We start from the raw sequence: 21,288 nt of genomic DNA, 5'->3' as shown, positions 1-21,288 counted from the left end.
GCCGTTTAAATAACTTATGCCCATTGTGCATGTGCAATGCTGGTGAGATCCTCTTCTTAATGGAACCACTATTCTGACCTTGAAGAAAAGTTTACGCAAAATGTTATTTTTAAGCCTTTCTCCACCAGAGGATACTTCAGCTATTCTGCACGTTATCGGGTTATTTGGCAGAGAAAGGGTTCAGAGCTTCTTGTGAATTCGGGGATTATGTTGCCATATTTTGCGTGCTCCACTGCTATATTGTTCTGGTTCAGACTCTTTATCGGTTCTGCACCAGGGGAGGGAGGGAGGTGGGGTGCATGCGCGCGGTGCCTTGTTGTGTGTGGCAGAAACCTTCGCTCATCTGTGCAATAAATGTCTGCTTTTTGTGTTGGATACATCTAATAATAAGACTGATTCACAAACGATAGTACGTTCTTTTATTGAATTGATAACATTGTAACTGTTAATGTTTTTGCATCTTGTAAAAAGGTTCAGCGATATATATTTTTTTAATGCTATACAGCGATCTAATATTGTATATTGTAGTCAAAGAAATCTCTCCTGGCTTTTTAGTTAATCATGTGATGTTCATCTGTCCAATAGGATATTAGTCTATGGCAAACTTCTTCTGGAGTACTTTTACTCTTACTATGAATAGATGTAGATATTTCCGTGTTTAAAAAAAGTTTGGAATAGGGTTTAAAAGGAAATTTACTTAACTTGGCATCTTCCGATGTGAGGAGCGTGCTGAAAAAGGAATTCAATGGGAATATCCAACATTGCTTGTTCATGTTGAAGGCTCTATGGCTCTTTCCCTTTTTGAAACACAGAAGGGGCTCTTGGAAATTAAGTAGGACATGCAGAGTCACCAGCAAATATTTGAAGGTACTAAGAACACTTGTAATAGAATATTTTATTATTATGGTTTAAAGATAAGTACATCATCAGTTGGACCTGACACTTAGGAAATAGTGGCTGACAGCAGCGTAAGAAAAAGTTCTGACATTAATTGTGGCCCTGCTTTTGGGCCCAGGTGAAGAAAATCCCTTTGACGTCATCCACCCCAATTCTCATGCTCGGAGGCATTGAGTATGTGCGGAAATCCCTGATTTTGTAGCCAACGTTACGCAGTGCCTTTCTGACCATCTCTTCCGTGAGGCACACCACGGTGAGGCGAGCCTCCCCTGCCAGGTAATAGGACTCTTCTAGTGCCCCGATCATCAGTAAGTGACCCCCAGGTTTAAGGAGCCCGGTGACATTCTGAAGAGCTTTCTCAAACGCCTCATAGTTTGGGCTGCAGGCCTCCAGACAGAAGGAAGAGACCAGACCGTCCACCGAACCTGGGGCAAACGCGTCACCCAGAGGCCGAGCCTGATGGATGTCCACCGGTACGACTCTGGTAACCCGCTCTCTCAAACGTGTCTGCTTCTCCTGCCAGGACCCTCTGATTCAAGACAACAGATAAGGTATTTGGGGGTTTTTTTCATGATGCAAATTCGAAACACCTACAAGTGCCTGTACGTTTTTAAGGATTTCTCTGCTTGTACACTGGGGGATCGGTGAAGTATTTTAAACTTTGAGAAGGTCGAGTGCGGTTATCTTGCAGGCACATGTAAAAAAAAACTAGAAAGGTCCGCAACCAAATACCAACCTTATTAACATATTTATGAAAGAATGTTGAATATAGGGAAATGTTATAAAATCAGTATCTGTTCCTAAACGGTAAGATCATGCGGGGGGGTTAGGACTAACGCGACATTTGATCATTTGGGGTGTGTGCTGGGTATGATGAAAATTCAGGGTCTATTCAAGGACGAGCTCACTCTTTGTTGTAAAGGGCCAGCTAAGGGGATACATGTTCAGAATATCTCACATTATCAGCTTGCCTTATTGAGGCTTTTTTGTGAGCCTTCCTAAAGTTGCCATTAGCACAAGCTAGCTGACTTTGGTGGCTAAGAGTAGAGTCAGTGCTTGGAATGGAAGCGAACCGAGCGACCCTCTATCGGTAAACTCACCCCTTTCCCTCAATGCTGCAGACGTGATTGACGTAAGCACTCCAGTCGAAGGACCCTGGCTCGTCTTGCAGCCATTTCTTCAGCTCCTTTCGATTCACTTCCAGATAGTCGGTCAGAACCACCTCCTTGAACAGCTCAAAGGCGCTGAGCAGCTGGTACACGGTGGGACCGGAGCCGATGTCTACCAGGGTCTGTCCACCAATCTCGCCTGCAGTAGGCAAAGTAAGTTACAAAGTCTTTTTAGCATAAAAACCATGATATGGTGCAATATAAATTAATACATTTTACTAATATGATCATTTCTTGCAGTATTAAGGCCATAAGACAGCAGTGAGGACACTCATTATTAAATGTCCCTATAGTTCTTGTCTGCCCTCACTAACAGTGGAGTTTAAAAAGAACAAAAACTCACAAAACCCGCAAAACCTGTTGAGCGCTATGTATTTAAAGTTAGTGATCAGCAATGCATACCTCACTGTATATAGAATTTATAGGCGTGTAGATGTAATCTGTAATCCGGTGAATGCAAAGAAAGTATTTAACCAGCCACCTGGATGTCGGTAGTTAACGCCTGTAAGTGATACAAGTGAAGACAGGCATGTTCTGTGCCCCCCCCCCCAATTAGTACAATGTGCCCGGTTTTAGAAATGCTATAAGAAAACCCTAAAACAAACTGTGGGTGCTTATAGAAAATAAATGCACCACATTCAATTCGTTTCTGTCCTGATTTATATTTTTTTATGTGTAGTGGAGCTGCCCCTTGTGACTCTTCTTCTATGGCTTCGCCTCTTTTTCTTTATATATATTGAATGCTTCGGCAATGGAGCGTAATAAGGTCTAGTTCCAAAAGGGGGAAAAAAGGCAATAAAGGCAACCGGCGTGTTTCATGTTGTTTGAGGGAAAGAGAGAGGAAAATGTGGAGCGGTGGTTCGCAGGGTCATTTATACAGCTCAGAGATCCCAGACTTTATGAAAAAGTAGAGACCTTTGGACTGCGGCCATCGACGTGTCCATCTAAACGTTATCTTTAATGTTGCATTGAGTTGATCAGAATATCTTTACCTCCTGGCAGGTAATGGTTTCCAAAGAATATTTGACATTGTTAAAGGGTTAATATTTGACCCATCTCTGGGTTTGCTAACCGGCCCCTGTCCTTTTAGCGTTGTTTACTTCCAACGTGCACGCAGTGGAGTTGTCGGGCATTTTCTGCCGTCCTTGAGCACAGCGTGGCTTTCCTCTACGAAAGCTAAAATGGTACATAGGGGCTGTTCAGTACCGACCCCTAGGACTGAATGAAATACATCCCAGGCTGTCTATTGTAGCCTCTGCGAGTGTTCCGTGTTCGGCTTACCTTTGGCGCAGGCATCAGCGAGGCACTGCAGCTTCCAGGGCACCACGCTGTCCTTGTTGGAGAAGTCTGCCCGCGGCGGCACGTAGTTATTCTGCAGGTAGGCTCTGGGATTAAATGACTGATAGTTCTCAGCGATGCTCTGTATGGTGCTCATGTTTGCAGCAAGGATTGCGATCGTCCGAAGCTCACGCACCTTTATAGGGCAGATATATGCTTTCCGACCTATCATTACTCTCCATTAGAGCTACATTTCCCATCACTCAACATTAGAGCTCTTCCTCCATCCGAGCGATAGCATCTCCCATTCTGCCCCCAGGTGGAAAGGAACAGCACGAGGGTATCTAGAAATGTCATTACTTTATCTGCCAGACACCAGCCAGCCCGGAGGTAAGATGCGTAAATATATTCACGACAGGCACCCTTTGTCCGGTACATGCTAATGCACAGATGTATGAGCCCTTTCAGCGTAAGTAGAATTAATTTAACAAAGAATTTTTAATCATTTTTTTTTTTTTTAAGACTACTGTTTCTAATGTATTGTAAAAATGTTTAGGATAGTTGTAATTAGGATATAGCATTTTATATATATATTTTAAATATATATATATATATATATAATTAAACACAATTTAAAACCAATATCTAACACACATATACCTATACAAGAAGGCTTGGGCTCTCTGTAAATACATTGGACAGGAGGTCTGTCGTGTATACGTCTCCGTGTCACATTGCTGATGACAGTATGTAGGTCCTGCACCCGGCGTGACACAGGTGACAGTATGCCCGCAGAGATAAGTGACCTGTCACGGGCAGACATAGTGCAGACCAAAGCCTCGGGCCTCCTGACAGCACATTTCTGCAAAGACATTATGTCAGCTAACCTTGTTACCGGAGAAATATGGTCACGAGGTGTCCTCTCATTTATCTGGCTCCTTCCTCTCCTCCATCATCTCTTATCTCTCCCCTTCCGTCTCCTACGTAACCCCTTCTTGCACTTTCTATATTACTTGAGTCTTCTACGTTTAACATTGAAAAACTACAGGAACATTTAAAGAAGCATAACTTATTATTAATAAAATGATTTAAGTCTTAAAGTGCAGATCTGATAAGTAAGAGCCCCGTATAATATGCGTATCCTTCGGGCAGAAGTGATTTTAACGCGTTTTCTATAAACCTGCGGGAAAACATCTGAGATCTGAGCAAGTGATTTATGGCGATTATCGAAAGGGAACAGTACCATATCGCTCCATTCTGTACTTTCACTTCACTGGGCATGGTTTGATTTTCTCCACTGACTCCCCCCATGGTGGGGGTCCGCGGTTGTGAAACTGGGGGCAGAACGCTCTTGGATTTTGAGGCTCTCTGGAGTGCAGCTGCCCCAACGGGCCCTCCACCAATAAGTACATTGGGGATTGGGGGGGTCAAATAGTTAAACTGCACCACGCCACGATTGAAGCAGTTTGTTCCCTCTTTATTAATGGAGTCTGAGCAGAGGATGCTTCCTATGAGAATATCCCTTAGAATGCTCCACATCAGTCAAAGAATGCGTTTGCTCATCATCTCGACAGTTCTAGGATGGCTATGACATCAAGGCGCTACTGATTAATAGAGGAGACCGGAGACCACGCTGTGAGAGGTGTTACTGCATAGTGAATCGCTGGCACACGGGTCAGATGGTTAATGTAATGGTGTCTTGTAATTATGTAGCAGCGATTAAATGTTTGAAAGTTGTCCTGAGGACCTTTCCTTAATGAGACCTTTGATAGATGTCCAAGGGACAGATTTGTCAGGGCTTGATGTATTTCCTTCGCTCTGCCATTTCCGATGAGTTATTAGCTAAACTCTTTTTCCCCCAAGGGTTCCTTGTAGCTCGGGGTTGAATGCAAGCGGAGGCAATTGTTGATGTTGTGCGATTTCATTAAATGCAAGAAGGTGGGCTCCAAGCCTGCATCTTTTCCAAGCACGTTTTGGAGTCTTAGTGGTCCCCATTCCTTACTTACCCGCTTTTCTCTGTATTTATCTAAAAAAATGTGGCCTAGCAAATACAATGTTTTAAATAAAAGAATAAGATAATTGGATTAAGTTAACTGCTTGGCACTGGAATTACAGTTTTTGTGGCTTTCCCACTGGACCACAACACAACCGGCCCCAGACACATCTCCTCTCAGACAGAGAGCAGGATTAGTTTATTGCCATACATATATATATAGAATATATCACTGTATTTGTGCAATAAAAGATCAGGGATTCATTGTGAAGGAAGCCACAAATATAAATTCTCCACGAGCACGAGAAAAGTCCTGGATCTTTATTTAACCCCCGGGATACACTGTTTCTAATTTACAGAGCCAATAAACGCCTCTTAGCAAGAATTTCCTTGACACTCGCTGGTATGGTGTCAACAACATGCCCCGCTAATTGAGACATATGATTTTTTTTTTTCCTCCTAAGTGATTATTTAGAGTGTTGTTTAGAGGTTTTTAAAAAAAAAAAAAAAAAAAAGAAATAAAAATGAATTTACAGTTTTGCAGGTTGGTCTGGTGATTCTAATCAAAGCTACATGGTCACCTAATTAAATAGATAATACATTTTTATTGTGCATTAATGGTATTTCATTCCCATCACAGAAAATGATGCTGCAATCCCGTGTTATTCTTAGTACAACATATGATAAATATATATTTTTTTAAGGAAAATCTATAATGTCCCAGATAGCCCCAGATGGGGCATTATAATTTATATTTTTCTCAAATCGGTAAAATGTATTGTTTAATTTCTTAATATGTAGTGGCAAAAATGAATAAATGATGAAGTGTAGGGTACCAAATGAAATACATTGGATACCGAATTTTTATTTAATTGTTTTTTTTTTTTTTTTAGAGAAGTCATTCACGTCATGCTCATAGGAAGCTATATGATTTATCTTCATCAACTGTTTAAGGAGCACGCTTGAATTTTGCAGTGTGGGTTTATTTGTCACTAATAGGCAGGGATATACCTAAATTTACATATGGGTTTGTGACCTTTATAGCTATTTGTGCAACTGAGTATTTAGAAGAAAACATATGTGTTTACCTAATTTAATTTATAAACATGTTCCGGGGGTTAAGTACAAACTCTTGTTGCTCTCAAGGCTGTAGAACACTGTGGTGCAAACATTCTGAGCTCCTAGGAAAGAGGGGGCAGAGGGAGGAAAGAGGGGGCAGAGGGAGGAAAGAGGGGCAGAGGGAGGAAAGAGGAGCAGAGGGATTTGGGTTCCAGAGACTGTCCTTCCTAAACTGGGACATGTGTGGTGAATGTACACATTGTATAAATGTATATGATGAAGATACAAATTAAATAGGTGAACAAAAAAGTTACATTGTACTATATTGTAACATGATCATATAAAGAAGCTCGGAGGAAAGGAGAGAGAGATGGGAGATGTGATGGGGCCATTTAAATACTTAAATAGATTGACAAAGTACAGGAAGGAACTTTAGACACAAACACACAAAGCCGCTTTAACACCCATTCAAGCTAACACCATACACTTTCACATGAATACACACACTATCTCCTCCTTGCACCACTAACCCTAGACTCATCCCTGACCAAATTCTTACACACACACACACACACACACACACTCGTGTTAACACCATATGCTGACACAAGTACACCCACATGACACTATACTTTCACATACATTCTAACACCGTACACTAACACACCTACACTCCCATTATTAGGGCACCGCAGGCTCTTGGAGCTTTAGCACACCTCTGCATAGTACATAAATATTCTTTACAACCGTAGGACAATAAATACGTTTAAAAGTATGGGTGGGAGTTGCCCTTTAACAATACACAGCAATCAGGTCCCACTGGCCATTATTTGCAGTCCAAGCTTGTCCCAATGAACTTTCTGCTTTTGCAGCAAATGAAAATGGTAATTCTTGCTTAATGGCAAACACTCTTTTTTTTCGTTTGATGTGCTGTTCTGTCATCCAGCCACCACTAGGGGGCATCACACTTGTTTATTGGAGTGATTCACATAATAGAGATACTTTGTGAGCGCAGTTAATTCCCTATACAACCCAATAGACATAATCCAAGTAAAAAAAAAACAAGTAATGTAATGCATTGCATTACAGTGCGGGCCCTATTGATATAGCAAAGACAATGTAAAATGTGTGTAAAGTATGGATTATTGATGACTGTAATATAGCACGCACTATAATATATCATATTCCGCAGTACATCATTTTATGCCTTGTTCCAGTTGAAACAATAGTTAGTATATGTAAATGTTTAAATTGGTTTATAGTCAACATTCTAAAATTAGAGTGTTCCTCAAGTTAGCATTGTCCGGTTGTCTGGATTGTATCCAATGACCCACGCTGCCACATTGCACATCCTCATGCATGTGGCCCCTGCAGAACCTTTTCAATTTAGAATTTGGCTTTGGGAGGGAACATGAAAAAGTAAGGGGCAAATAAACACTGCCCAAACTCCTACTTTAATTTAGAATGTCCGACGCCGATAAAATGACTACGACCCTTGCATTTGGGAATCTTACACGTCTCCCCCCGATCTCACCCTCCCTTGTAAAATCTGTTTTAACGTTTCACTTACATATGCTTACTACTCCATCTCATAAGATTCCTTTCCGACTGTCTCTTGATTTTAATCCCTTTCTCCCTCCTGCGTTATATAAAAGTTGTGATGCAGATGATATAATATTACATGTTCTCCTAATCCCTGTTTCTAAGCCTGACAGCTGTCACCGTGTCTCTGTGTGTGACGGGACAAGCTGTTCTGTCTGGGTCTGATGTATCTCCTAATAGAGGCCCAGGCTGGGGAATCTCGAGTCTCTCTGTATACATATCGCATGGCAGGATATGGGGTGGACAAGCTTATTGCGCTGTGTTGTTGGATGCATGACTGATTTGGCTATGAAGTGTCAGAGTTGCAGTTGCGAGGGTCTTTATCTGTTATTTCATGCTTTCAATCTTACATGTGGCACGCGCAACAAGAATGAATCTTTTTTTTGTTTTTTGGGTATCTGAATTGTGGGGTACAGTGGGACGTCTGTGGAGTGATTGTGTTTTGGATATGGTGTCTTTCTCTTGAGCTATGTGATATACAGGGGAACCTCATCAGGCTGAGCCCCCATAATGTGCAATAAAGCCTAGGGGCTGCAATGCTTGGTGAATACACCTTGCGGTGTCTAGGTGTTGCTTGTGTTCTTGTGCATTGGTTCCTGGGTTTTATCTCGTCATGTTTAGTCATTTCTATTGTGTTGTTGTGCAGTCGTTGATACGATGCATGGTAAAGCGGAACTCCCACTGTTTTTTATTTTCTGTACGTGTATATTCTCAGTAGGGTACCTAACAATATGTGCCAAGTCAGGTAAAAGTACATAAGGTTTTGCATGGGTGTTGATTAGTTTGTGTTTTCCCCAGTGTGATTTAGCTTCTGTACGTTCACGGTTGACTGTAGTTGGATCGCGTTTCCTAGCCAGATGTCAGACACGTAACAAGTGTCATAAGAAGCAGTATTGTCACAAATAACTACACCTTCTCCTATTGTTGCAACAATATGTGGCTTGTATAAGGATGGCTGATGCCATTATGGACCAGAACTCTAATGTCCTTCACCTTTCACGCTGAAAGAAGTCATCTAAAGGTGAAACGTTTTCTTTATGCTTCGGATATGACATCTATTAGGTTTACAGGTATCTTTATTATTAATTAATATAATATTAATATAAAAAATAAATATATGCATGCCATGGGAGCAGCCGCGTTCCTGCTCTCGTGATATAATTGCTCACCTGGGTTTTTTTTGATGACTTTGTAAAAGGCTTATGTATGGTGACAAAAGAGTTAATGTCTTTTTAAACCCCCCCCCCTTCCTGTAGCTACTGACTTCTATTAAAAAGAGCTTTAAGTCCCCTCTTGATATCCCGCATTCCAACAAGTGCGAATTCCAGGTTCCTGCCAACTTTCCAGTAAAAGGCCACCAACATGCATAAACAGATACATATAAATAGACATATAGATCTGTATATACGTACATGTTTTATGCATTTAAACCCCACTCTCCTATACAGTTATGTGGCTTATGTGCCAGCCCTGCATATGCACTACATGAATTATATCCATCCATATTTATATAAATATACAAGACATCATATTAGGGATATTGCGTTGCGTCTGGAAATGCATAGCACTGTATTCTGGTAACTTGGCGATAATTTCCCAGAAGATTTAATTCTCAGAAATATAATCCTTTCTGTGTAACTCAGAGGGATTTCCACATCATCAGCATTCTATCCCAACAATCCAATGTGTTCTGTCTTTTCTAATCCTTTTTATAAGCAATCAGTTCTCCCATTATTATTATGATTATTATAATTATTATCATCATCCCAGAGCTTCTTTCATTACCCAATGTGGCTTATTCACTAAAATGGGAGTTTTCAGTTTCCGCTTCTTGACTTCCCTATTTATTATGAAGGTCCATCTCCAGTAAGCTTCTTTTGCAGGTAGAGGTTGGCGGGCCCCATATAGTGTATAGATAAATCAGTGAGATCAGGCCTGGCCATCTGGCAGACATGGCAAATGCCTGGTGGGCTGCTGCCCAACAGAGCCACCCAGTCTGCCGCTCCAGAGGTAATGCAGGGCAAGACAGCTTGATATACCTGGCCACCCACTATTTAAGCATAAAGACATAGCATGCGGTCACACATATTCAGCCGTTGGCCACTGGCCTTAAAGTGCCAGGGCCGTCCCATCCAGCCCTGAGTAAGATTTCTTCTTCCCTCATTAAACTATACATTATACAGAGCCAGCTCAGCCCTTTACACTGGAGAAACCTGTCAGTGTTGGCCCTTCATAGTGAATCGTGAAGCGAGGGCAAGCTCTCCTGGCACCTCTTCCTATTGGTGTATTGTCTTTTTTCCGATTCAGACGCCGTCTCTCTGTCAAAAGGAATTTGGCAAAATATCTCAATGGAGAATAAAAAAGGCCAGGTTGAGCAAGTAATAAAATCTAATAAAATCTGTATGATATCATTTTAGGGATATGCGTAGGTGTACCCAGCGGTTTATACTGGTCCAGGCTTAAAGTGGCGGGTCCAGCACATTTCTTGGATAATTTGTAGTTCAGGTATCCCATCTGTTTTAGACAGAGGACATCTTGTAAGTGGAAGGGAGATGAGGGGTGTAAGAAAGGAGGTGATGCCACTTTCAAGTCTGCTGGGTCCATTACACAGCCGTAAGACATAACGCCTCTGGCACAACGTATGGCGTATTACGTAGGAAAACTGGCACCCATCAGCTTCTGTGTGTCTCCTTAACTTTTGGAATATAACAGAGAAATACCCATAAAAGTTTAAATATTTTATTACAGCTAAAAAGTAACAATTCTTATATCATTTGACACACATAGGTATACAAATATAAATATTCAGCAAATCCACGTACAAAACTGTGACAAAGGAACTCCTCTTTAAAGAGCATTTACAGTCTGCATTCGAATTTGAACCCTTCATGGCCAGAGGGATTTAAGAGTATATAGCTTGAGTCTCTATGACAGAGCAACGCTGCACCACGGGAATAGTTCATCGAGCACCTTACATTCCCTACCCTCGTTACAGTACATTGCTAATCACTACTACGCCCATCTTGATGGTAGTTGTAGTACATTCAGTCTTGAGGAGCCGACAGTTCCTGACTGCTTTCATTCATAGGACTGATGTCCTATTCCCCAGATATTCTTTTACTTGCACTTTAAATCATCCAAAACTCATCTTATTTTTCATTCACTTGCATTTCTCATTCAATGTCCCAACCATTTTTTGTGGATGCCAACCACAGCTTATTAGAAATCATAAACCATACTACTATCCTTTGATGAATTATCACCATTTTCTTCCTCACTACCTTGCCCTTGTGTAGGTCAAGCCAGAGTTCCTTTTGTCAGTGAGGGATCTACTACCTCCCCAAACCATGTTCAACGGTTTGAAGATACAAGGTCTCCTGTCCCTTATAGACAAAGCCCAACCATTAGTTCTAACTAATGATTTTTGGAATCTGGCTTACCTGGAAACACATATATATATTAGCTTCAGTATTCAATATGCTGACAATATAAATGACTTACTAGTGAATATGCTGCCACTTGGCTTTAACTGACCTTATACTTTAAAACCAGTTAAACACAGTCGCTAACATTCTAGTGCAAACATAATGCAGACACACACTGCATTCTAATCTGGCCATTCTAAGGTTAGTAGATCTGGAGGGCTTGGATCGCTCTGCGTGTCCCCCTTAGTCCCTTAGCCCCTTTGGGCTTCCTGAGATATGGACCTTGAAAAGGAACGTGCCAGGCCAGGCTTTTCAAAATCCATGCGAGCTGGCTGCATGACTGGCGGCAGCTCCTTGGTGATGTGAGAGACGGGAATCTTGTCCTGGCATAACCCATCATTGCCGGGGTGGCTAAGTGCCCTCTCGAACTCAATCAAGCCACGGAGCTGTGGTGGCGTGGCATTCCGTTCCATTTTGGTGCTAAGGTCTGTTGGTTTAAAGATAGGTATGGGCAACACACGCTGGTAGGGCAGCTGGTATTGTTTTAGGGGTTGACCCAGACGGCCCATCCTCATGACCTGAGTTGGACAACGCTGGACCAGGAATCGGGTCTGACCCTGCTGTCGAAAACTCTCCCTTCTGCAAACATCTGCATCATTGGCATTCCATCTGCGACAGGAAAACAAGCATAAAATAAGACCCACATTCTAAGGTCAGAGGATCACAATAAGACCCAGATTGTAAGCTCGGAGGATCACAGTAAGACCTAACTGCCTATTGAATCATTCACCCACTGTTCTCTGTGTCCCCTGTGCTCCCTCACTAACGCAGGACTACTTTATTATTACTCCTTGCTACCTACTTCAAGGAGTATGTATAACTGCTGCCAAGCAATTGCACTCCATCTAGAGTGTAATACTTTCAGCTCATCAAGAACATCTTAAAGTTGAGTGGCTGAATCATATTCCCATCATCCATGCAGTTCCAAAACATTGTAGCCCCTTCAACTGTCTACGGAGTTCACCACCCTTTGGTCCTTACTCTTACCTTTCTTCTGGTCTGCAGAACATGGCAGTGTCCACCCATTCAGCCGAAAAGTGCTCTCTGCGAGATCTGTTGTCCTCTTGCACGTGGCAACATAGTTCAGCCACTGGTTCAAGTACCTCGCTTTTTTCTGGCTTCCCCAGCATCTTCACCTAGTTGTTTGTTAACTTGTTGTCTGAATGATTCTTTGGGCTGAACTTTGGTTTCTGTGTCTTCCTCTCACATGCAGCTCCTCGCTTATATACCCACGGACGTGTCTATTTTCATTCTGTTTGTGTAACCGTCTAAATGTGAACAGAGTGTCATCCCCTCTGCCAAACGCCCCCACCCTTCATTCTCACTCGGTGACAAGTGACTCACGCAGGGGACTGATATGGAAGTGCGGTCGGTCACAGTACATCCCAGAAACATGCTGGATTCAGCACAATTTGGGGATACCTTTTGCTTGTTTCATAGTTTAGAATTACACTGTTTATTACAATCTGTTACAGTAATGGTAGACTCATCATGTGATGTAACCTGTTTGCAGATTATCAGGACAGGCTCAGACAGCGCTGGGTCTGTATCTAATGTATCTAATGTAGTGGAACCTCTTGACTGCAGGTTATCCGGAAAGTAGAGGTTTATTGTCTAATACAGACAGAGCTGACATCTTACCGTTAATTCAGACTGAGTACTTGGATGCCACCACTCATGACATACAGTTTCCGTTCCGTAACATATTGGGGAGGTGTTTTTTTTTTTGTACACCCGTCTCTTCTCATCTCTTTCCTTTAAAATCCTGGTGACCAGCATAGAGGTCACTGCAACCTTGACAAACCTCCCCCATCTAAATAAACAACTTTAGTGCTTTTAATCTGCACGATTGACCCAATGCCAGGATGCAAACTGAGAAAGGTATTTTGATGATTACAAGAATACCCCTTGGCAGACGTCGCTTCTCCTGCCTCTTGTGCCTTACGCTGTGCTGCTTAGTTCTTAAATCAGTTTCAAGTGCATAAACCCCTATTAACCTGTTCAAAGATGAGATTTATCAACACTGGAACAACGTAGGATCAAATGGACATTTCCCTTTTTTTTTCAAAGTGGATTGCCAATACTAAACTTAATCTCAAAGGCAGTTTCATGCTGGATCGGCACGTATTGGAATAACAGTAGGGGACAGAACTGGTAGCAGAACCGGAATAATTCTACAACTCAGGCAGCCCCATTCTCTTTAATGTCCCAGCTATACTTCTGTTATACTTCTGTCACATATTATAAAGATATTCCTTAAATTGGCCTTATTCCTGGGCCAATAACAAAGGATACAAAAGTATAATGGGGGAGGAGGTATACGCAATATGACTGGATTTGGACCACCATGCTAGCTCGTAGGTCTGCACTTGGCCGAAAGTGATCTATTAGTAGACTGTCAAAAGATTAACGTTTTTGGTTGAGATATCGGGTCGTCATTAATACTGTGACCCATGATGCCTTGTCTAAGATTTAGTTATTGGTTCCGTATCACTCCAGAACCTTATTGGCTATCCACTCCCATGAGACTTGCCCTTAAAGGTGGACCATGTGTTTCTGCTTGGCAGGCAGTGTAATTGGTTTAGGATTATTTTGTTTACACATTGACCCCATGGAAGGGGATATCTTGGGTGTGATAGGACCAGCATTGTCTTATTAGTTCTAAATGTCTCTCCCTTCTCCTCTCCAGACGAATCAACAATAATCAGCAACTTAACAATAGGGGAGAGATAACCTAATACAGCATAATCATGCAGATCCTGGGAATAGGATAAGTGTGACGGCAGCTCTCATGATATATACATAAGGCGAGTTTCTAGTAATACATCACTTATTTTAATCTGTAAGCACAGATACCTGGGTATATTTAGTGTAAGCAAATGTTTGGGGAAAGTGACATTTCTGTTTCAAATGTTCATTGGTCAGAGCGCTTGTGGGATCCACTACTAAGTGTGGTGGTTATTATCTGTAACATCGTCAGGCAGAAGATCACTACTATGTCCGGTGTTCCAATTCTAAATTCACATTTTGTTCTACATCTGTAATCCGCACAGCACAAACCCTTCAACGCGGGACCGCGTCTTTACTGTTTTTGACCCATTGCCAACATAGGTCACTCTCTCCCATAGAGTATATCATGTATCATATTTGTGATGGAAACCTCCAATGTCACTTCCAAGATTTCCCTTGCCTGAAGAGTCAGGGCTGTCATTGAGATACATAGCTGATGAGAGCTACGCATACCTCCTACTCCCCCAGACGGGTCAATCTTTAGGACTATTTTTATATTGTCATCGATACTGTTATTGCTGTGATCCCTGTGAATGTACAGGACTTATTATGAAACTGCTGGATAGGATCGCCCAATGCGGCATTTGAGTGTTATTATATGTGGAGGGTGAGACTGTCGTAGAAACACGGGAAGCAAGCCTTAGATCTCTTCTTCAGGAGAACTAAGCTGCCTTCTAAGGTTGCACTCTAATTCTGCTCTGTTAGTCAATAAAGGTGTCCCCCTGACTGTACTGGTTCTGTGATAGGATATTTAGAATCTGCAGATTGTTAGCTCCTATGTGCAGGACTCTCCTTACCTGTTGTTTCTGTAAGTCGAATTGTGATGTTATATACTGCCTGTTATGTCCTGTTTACCCATTGTAAAGCGCAACGGAATATAATGGCGCTATATATGCTAAATAACGCATCTCCTGGAAGCCAAGTGGCTGGGGGTGGGGCAGGGCAAGAGGGCAGATGGACAACAGCCGCCCCCTCTGCAACGCATCCTTCTTGTGAGTGTTAGGATGTGATGTCATATGTCAGAATGTACTGCCAGGCAGAAGTCAAATATGGAGGCTGTGGTAATGGAGCCGTGAACTTACAGGGAACCTAATTGCCCTACAGGTCCCTGTTATGGGGCAGAGGAGGCTACTGTCCCCCTGGACTTGCCACCCTAGGCCAGAATGTGCCACCGGTCACAATATACTTATCCCAGGAAATTCCATATCATGCCTCTTCTGCATAAGTAGTTACTTGCATTTTGTGATAGAGCCCACTGTTTGCCCTAAAGTTTAAGAAACCTGTAATAAGAGGTTTCCCCATGTTTTCGTTATCATTAAAGACGGTAAATATGGTTATACATGGACTGTGTTTGAAACATTTCATTCCTAAACCCAGATTCCTGTTGCTATGAAACTCAAGATCTTTGTCATATCAGAGTGTGGGGTGTAAGTAAAGTTTTTCTACTTTAGGTCGGAGTTACTGTATTTCGCCCTGATATAATTTTCCCATAAAAGTCTTCCTTTAAAAATTCAAAACGCCTTTTTAATTGCTCGGAAAGTTGTAAACCAGTGAATCGTTTGTACACGTGATACAGAGGAACATCAAAACATCAGAAATCATCTACTCCTAGGCCGTTCCACTTCACAATAATAGCACTTTCAGTGTGCCAGGGGTAGCAGGGATCTAGCAGGGCAGAACTTTCACAAACTGACTTTTGGAAAAGATGGCATCCTATAACAGTGCCACGTTTAAAGTCACTGAGCTCTTCAGTACGACCCGTTCTACTGCCAATGGCGGCCTGTGCGCTGATTTTATACACCTGTTAGCGACTGAAACACCTAAACTCAATGATTAGGAGGGGACCAGCTGCTCCTCAGTGATGAGGCAGAGGTGTAGGCTGGTGGCTGGCACGTTCTTACTCCGTTACGTTCCTCCACTCCCTCTCCACGGAAAGCAGTGTAAGGAAATGTTAGAAGAGAAGGCTAAATGAGGTTACAGCGTTTGGTGATTTCATGGAACAAGACTGGTTACAAATCCTGTAGAACTTTGTAGAATGGAAGAAGCAAAGGTTTGTGGCTCATGTTGCAGAGATCTGTGTGACTATTCAAGTAGATTAACGAGGAAGCTGTCTTCGTCTACTTCCAGGGACTCCTCTTCCACTTTCTCCACACCATCGTCCGGCGCCTCAAAGCCTGGACTCACCAGGACGGCAGTGCCGGGCCCCATGCCCTCTTTCTCGCTGCTGTCCAGTATTTCTGGTGGAAAGAACCTTCTAGCGATAGACACAAACTCTGTCCCCATATCGAGGACAATGAGACGATCCTTCAATACAGGAGAGTAAAAACATGTGCTGATTGTATTGCCTGTGACTGCCGTTTGTAAGGCATTTATTAAAGTTAGTGAATATACCTCCATGCAAAACAAGGTGCATTTGTGCTTCTGTACTTTCCCAACGTGTATCCTGTATGAACCCAGGACTGGTCCTTGACCAAATAGTGCCCCATGTAAGATGTCCCTTTATTGCCCCCATACTGTGTTTTTATATACATTGTTATAGGCATTGTGGAGGCTTCTGTTGCACCCCCTATCAGTTACAGACTGGCTTCTATACATTGGGGGCATTTTCTGTGGTGCCTCCTAGTCCAGGCAACTGCCTGACATGCCTGGCACTAACCCCGGCCCTTGATGGACTCACGCAGGCCAACGATGGGACACACAAAATCCCTGTGTAATAAAACCCTACAAGATGACATTTAGCAGTGGTAATTAATGTCTATTCTGTCACCACTTCCATAGGAACACAGAAGCCGGGACACCGTGTGACATGGCAGCAGGGACGGAGGGCTTGGCCAAAAGGGGGGGCATTTCTAGTCTGGTCCAAGTGTTCGTATCTGAATGCCTCGGCACTATTAACCACTTAATTTTCATTCACCCTATCGTTTGTGCTGTGCTGGCTTAGTCCATTAAAAAAATGAACTACATAAAGCTGAACTTAGAAAAGATTTTGATCCACAAACCACAAAATAATTAAAGTAACAGCTTTTCTGAGATTTTGTGAAAGTAGGGGACATTTTCTTTTATGGACAGCTGCCAAGAATATAGGTTCCAGGGGAAAGGCTGTTCTCACAAATTGAATGAATTTATTGAAACTTATTGTAGCTTGTGATTTTTGTCAAATAGTCTTTTTTTATATTAAGTTCACCTCCTAAAAGCTGGGTTCAGGGGGCAGCCTGTGGCAGGACCTGCATGATGTAATCAGTGTCCTGTCCTGAAGTTCTCTCCTTCCTGCTCCTCCTACCGTCACAGCATTTTAACAATAGGTGACAGATAACTTGATGAGGAGGAACAATCATATAGATCATGATACATTGCCCATTGTATATATTAAGGCTAGATTTTTAATACGTATGTATAGATATTGTTTATTTTAAGCACCATTCTAGATGTTTTAGAGCAGGGGTTCTCAAACTGCGGCCCTCCAGCTGCTGCAGGACTACATCTCCCATACTCCTCAGCCAGCCCCTTAGCTGAAGGAGCATTATGGGAGATGTAGTCCTGCAGCAGCTGGAGGGCCGCAGTTTGAGAACCCCTGTTTTAGAGTGTAGAACTGTAATGTGTAGGCGATTTTTGTTGTTCCAAATGTATAATGACATTTTGTCACCGCTGTAGTAAATACCAGGTCCTAAGGGTAAGGATAACGAGCAGGCTTACCAATACGAAGAGGTATCTTTCCGGAGGCATGTTCTGCTGCTCAAAGATGCTGCTCTCTTGTGCCAGTAGGGCGAGCAGATGCCGAGCCTCTGTTGGGTTACGAAGGCTTTTGTAGGAAGTGTTCGAACTGACGGAGAGGAGCGAATCTGCTTCATTTTTGAAACCTGGAGGGGGCCAGGTGTTAAAAGTGGTGGTAGAGAAAAGGTCATGAAATCATTGGAATGGATAGAAAATACATGGGTGGATATAACATGAGCAAAATGCAACGGCTCAATCGGACTAGATCATATAGTGTCAGAAAAGGTCTCAAAGACAATTGGAGTATATTCATAGCGATGTGACATCACTAGGCAGCACCATAACTAAATTGAGAGTCGTCCATGATCTTTGAATTCTTCCTTAGCTGGATCTAAGGTTCCACGCCAAGTTAAGCCTTTGACTTAGCCCTCAGAGTGTTAAAACATTTCAGGGACAATTTAGACCTTCATGGATATACCCCAATCAACACTGAAAGTGAGAAAGATAAGTAGAAATTGTTTGAAGAAGAATGTTACTTGTAATGAGAACAGTACAGAAGAAAGCGTGTAGAAGGAAACCAAGAAAGAGACCCTTTAAGCCAAGGGAGACAAGCGAGCACCACTGCCATTATTAATTGGATATCTTCTGCACCATTTACACACCCAAATTTTCCAGCAGCACTCTCCATCGGTCTTGCACATCCTTGCGAACTTGTCTGTGAGCGCTGATATCAAAACTCAGCCGCCGGTAGCCCTGAGGGAGATGATGGATCATGGATGACACTGGAGTCCAATGATTTACACCTCATGTCATATTGATCAAGGCCAACAAAAAGATACCTGGTGCTTTGTGGACTCTTAGGGTACTCCCACCAAACGCTATTAATAATACCACCTGAATCTGAAATAGTTGGGCTTAAGGTCGTGACCTGTACATCTTGGGGGGTCTCAGCTGCCTAGCTCATCACTATGGTCAACGTTAGATCCCGATGCGGAACCTACTTTAATCTGTAGTGACTAATCTGTCATCTCCGGTCTTCACAACTGTCTTCTCTCTGTTTATTACCACAATTTCTACTTAACCTTTGACTTGACCACTGTTAGTTTCTTTCTGTTACTGACCTCTGATCCACGGCGCGTCCGAGACCTTTTATGTAGAAGGTTGTATAATTCCCGGTCATCATCCCTCTCTGTGTGAGACACATCCTGGGGCTCATTCCACAAGTTTGCCTCCTCTGCTCTCCTTCTCTTTACCTCTCGGTCAAAGTACAGCAGGGTATCACTGGGAGGAGGACAGAAGAAATAGTTAAAGAGTTATCTCGCAGTTACCCACAAAATAATGGAAGAAGTGATACAGGTTTTTAATGAGGCAGTCAGGTGGTAATATATTATTATTAATAGGGAAACACACCAAGCTTCATCTCCTTGGTTGACCCTACTGCTTTTCTAGTAAAATGACAGTGAGCTTCGTTATGACATCATGGGAGATGATGCAAAGGCTTTGGGATTTACCAGGAGATCATGCAAACCAGAGTACTGCCTACCATACATTACTTTTTGCATTTGTGGGCTATGCTTTGCGCGTGCGGGGTATGTGTTAGTATGCACCCTCTTCTGGTTTTTATCACCTTGGTTTATAGTTTAATAGGTTGAATAGTAGAAACATTGGTGCCCGCTAAAAAAAAGCCATCTACATCTAAAATTCAAGGGACTTTCACATTGGCAAAATTTCAAAGAATGTTCTGAAAGCCGGCATGCATATTAATTATTCTCAGGAATTGAAAGATCATGTTTACATTGGATCTCATAATCAATACATTAAAACCTGCTTAGGAAGTAATGACACTGGCCATGCAGCGCTTCATTAATGATTGTGTTTCATTCACAGAAAAGGCCTGAAGTACAAAGTGACTTCCTTGTGCTATGTGCAGCTCGTGCCCTACAGGAACCCTATGGGGGGGACTCTGCCCTCGGAAATGGACTTCTAGGAAAGATTGTATTATTGAGGGGCTAATAATGGTCTACAGTAGTGACTCTTTCTGGCTTGGCTACTGTCCATGATGCTTGACGTGAGTACATCCAGTTCAGCATTTCCAAGACGGTAATCTTTTTTTATTATTATTATTAATCCAGATGAACTTAAACTAATGCGTGGCCACAAATTCTCTCCTAAACTTTATTGTAACTTCTTTGGATAGCATATTCTGAAGCTTTACTACCCTTACTGTAAAGTGTCTTCCCCTATCTCAACCATGGTTTCTTATATTCTTTAAAGGGACACTCCAGGCATCAAATGCACTTTAATACATATGAGTGATCACTTTAAATGTACTCCCTGCGTACATGAGCAGTAAACGCTCCTAGGGCTTTCTTGTCACTGATTAGCTGCGTCAAGTGGCCAATCAGTGGCTTGAATTTTCAGACCACCGAGGGGACAGGGCTCTGCAGCAGTTTGAACTAAAAGTTACCTTTTTTCAGGTTTATAAAATGCATTTAAAGTACTTACAAAGCACTTAAATATATACTCTCAGTTTTGAAAGAGCTGCTTGTGACACTTAAGTGTCCCTTTAAATGGTTTTCTATCCATGAACAAATAGACCAGACCTAGATCCATTAATCTGTATGTTTTAGCAGTGTTGTCATAAAATAAATCTACTGCACTGCCAGATTGAAGTGAAAAATCTAAAATGCATAATGTGGCCATTTACAAACAGACCCATCAGTCTAAGGAGACCCTCGAAGAGGACGTGAGAGGCTCTCTATACAAAATACTTATCATGATGAGAATTTTCATTTTCTCTGGGCAGGACTTTAAGGCAATGGCCATGATATGAATACATTTAAGGTTCTCAGCGGGTTAATATTTAATTTTTTCTATAGCTTGTCAGGAGCTTTTCATTGAGCAAGTGGACCCCAGGCTCATAACGTGTATACAAGAGGCGACTGAGGGTAATGTGAGTTTTAGTCCAAAAACTTTATTTGCACAAAGCTTGTGTTGTGCTATATTAGAGGCTTTGACTGTTCCTGGAACTGCCTGCTGGGGCAATAATTTGCGTGTATACTCCACAGTGGGGCTATTGTGTGATTGGAAGCAGCTGATGAGAAATATTAGCTCTGGGGCCAAACTGCTATTCTTAGACTGACACCTAAGGTTCCAAATCTAGCTTTTCAATCATAGCCCAATTGTATAGAGAATAGCCAGAAATACTTAGCAAATAATTTTCTTTACTTATTCTCAAATTAAATGGATCCTCAAAGTATTCCCTTCATTACGCTTGTAACACAGATCATAGCTGTTTGGTTCA

General features: G+C 42.2%; 3 protein-coding genes across 3 annotated transcripts in view; all 3 read right to left on the bottom strand.

Annotated features, from left to right (window-relative positions):
• Positions 1-987: 987 nt before the first annotated feature.
• Positions 988-3,576, bottom strand: LOC149273645 (phenylethanolamine N-methyltransferase-like). The gene is made up of 3 exons (XM_089506027.1): positions 3,348-3,576; positions 1,998-2,205; positions 988-1,426 (listed from the first exon to the last, which is right to left on the bottom strand). The coding sequence occupies exons 1-3, from the start codon at positions 3,574-3,576 to the stop codon at positions 988-990; spliced, it is 876 nt and encodes a 291-aa protein (XP_089362153.1).
• An 8,098-nt stretch (positions 3,577-11,674) lies between these two features.
• LOC149273644 (telethonin-like) lies at positions 11,675-12,613 on the bottom strand. Its single transcript, XM_089506026.1, has 2 exons — positions 12,471-12,613; positions 11,675-12,092 (listed from the first exon to the last, which is right to left on the bottom strand). The coding sequence occupies exons 1-2, from the start codon at positions 12,611-12,613 to the stop codon at positions 11,675-11,677; spliced, it is 561 nt and encodes a 186-aa protein (XP_089362152.1).
• A 3,742-nt stretch (positions 12,614-16,355) lies between these two features.
• The window catches only part of LOC149273643 (melanoregulin-like), a 5,326-nt gene continuing 393 nt past the window's right edge, over positions 16,356-21,288 (bottom strand). The window contains 4 exon segments of the mRNA XM_089506048.1: positions 16,356-16,577; positions 17,967-18,130; positions 18,647-18,737; positions 19,106-19,265. Of these exon segments, the coding sequence (XP_089362174.1) occupies positions 16,356-16,577; positions 17,967-18,130; positions 18,647-18,737; positions 19,106-19,265 (637 nt within the window).

This window comes from Sceloporus occidentalis, unplaced genomic scaffold (genome assembly GCF_023333645.1).
Source record: "Sceloporus occidentalis isolate IW3139 unplaced genomic scaffold, rSceOcc1.0.p SCAF_361, whole genome shotgun sequence".
Taxonomy (NCBI): Eukaryota; Metazoa; Chordata; class Lepidosauria; order Squamata; family Phrynosomatidae; genus Sceloporus; species Sceloporus occidentalis.
This window is presented reverse-complemented; position numbering and strand designations above follow the sequence as displayed.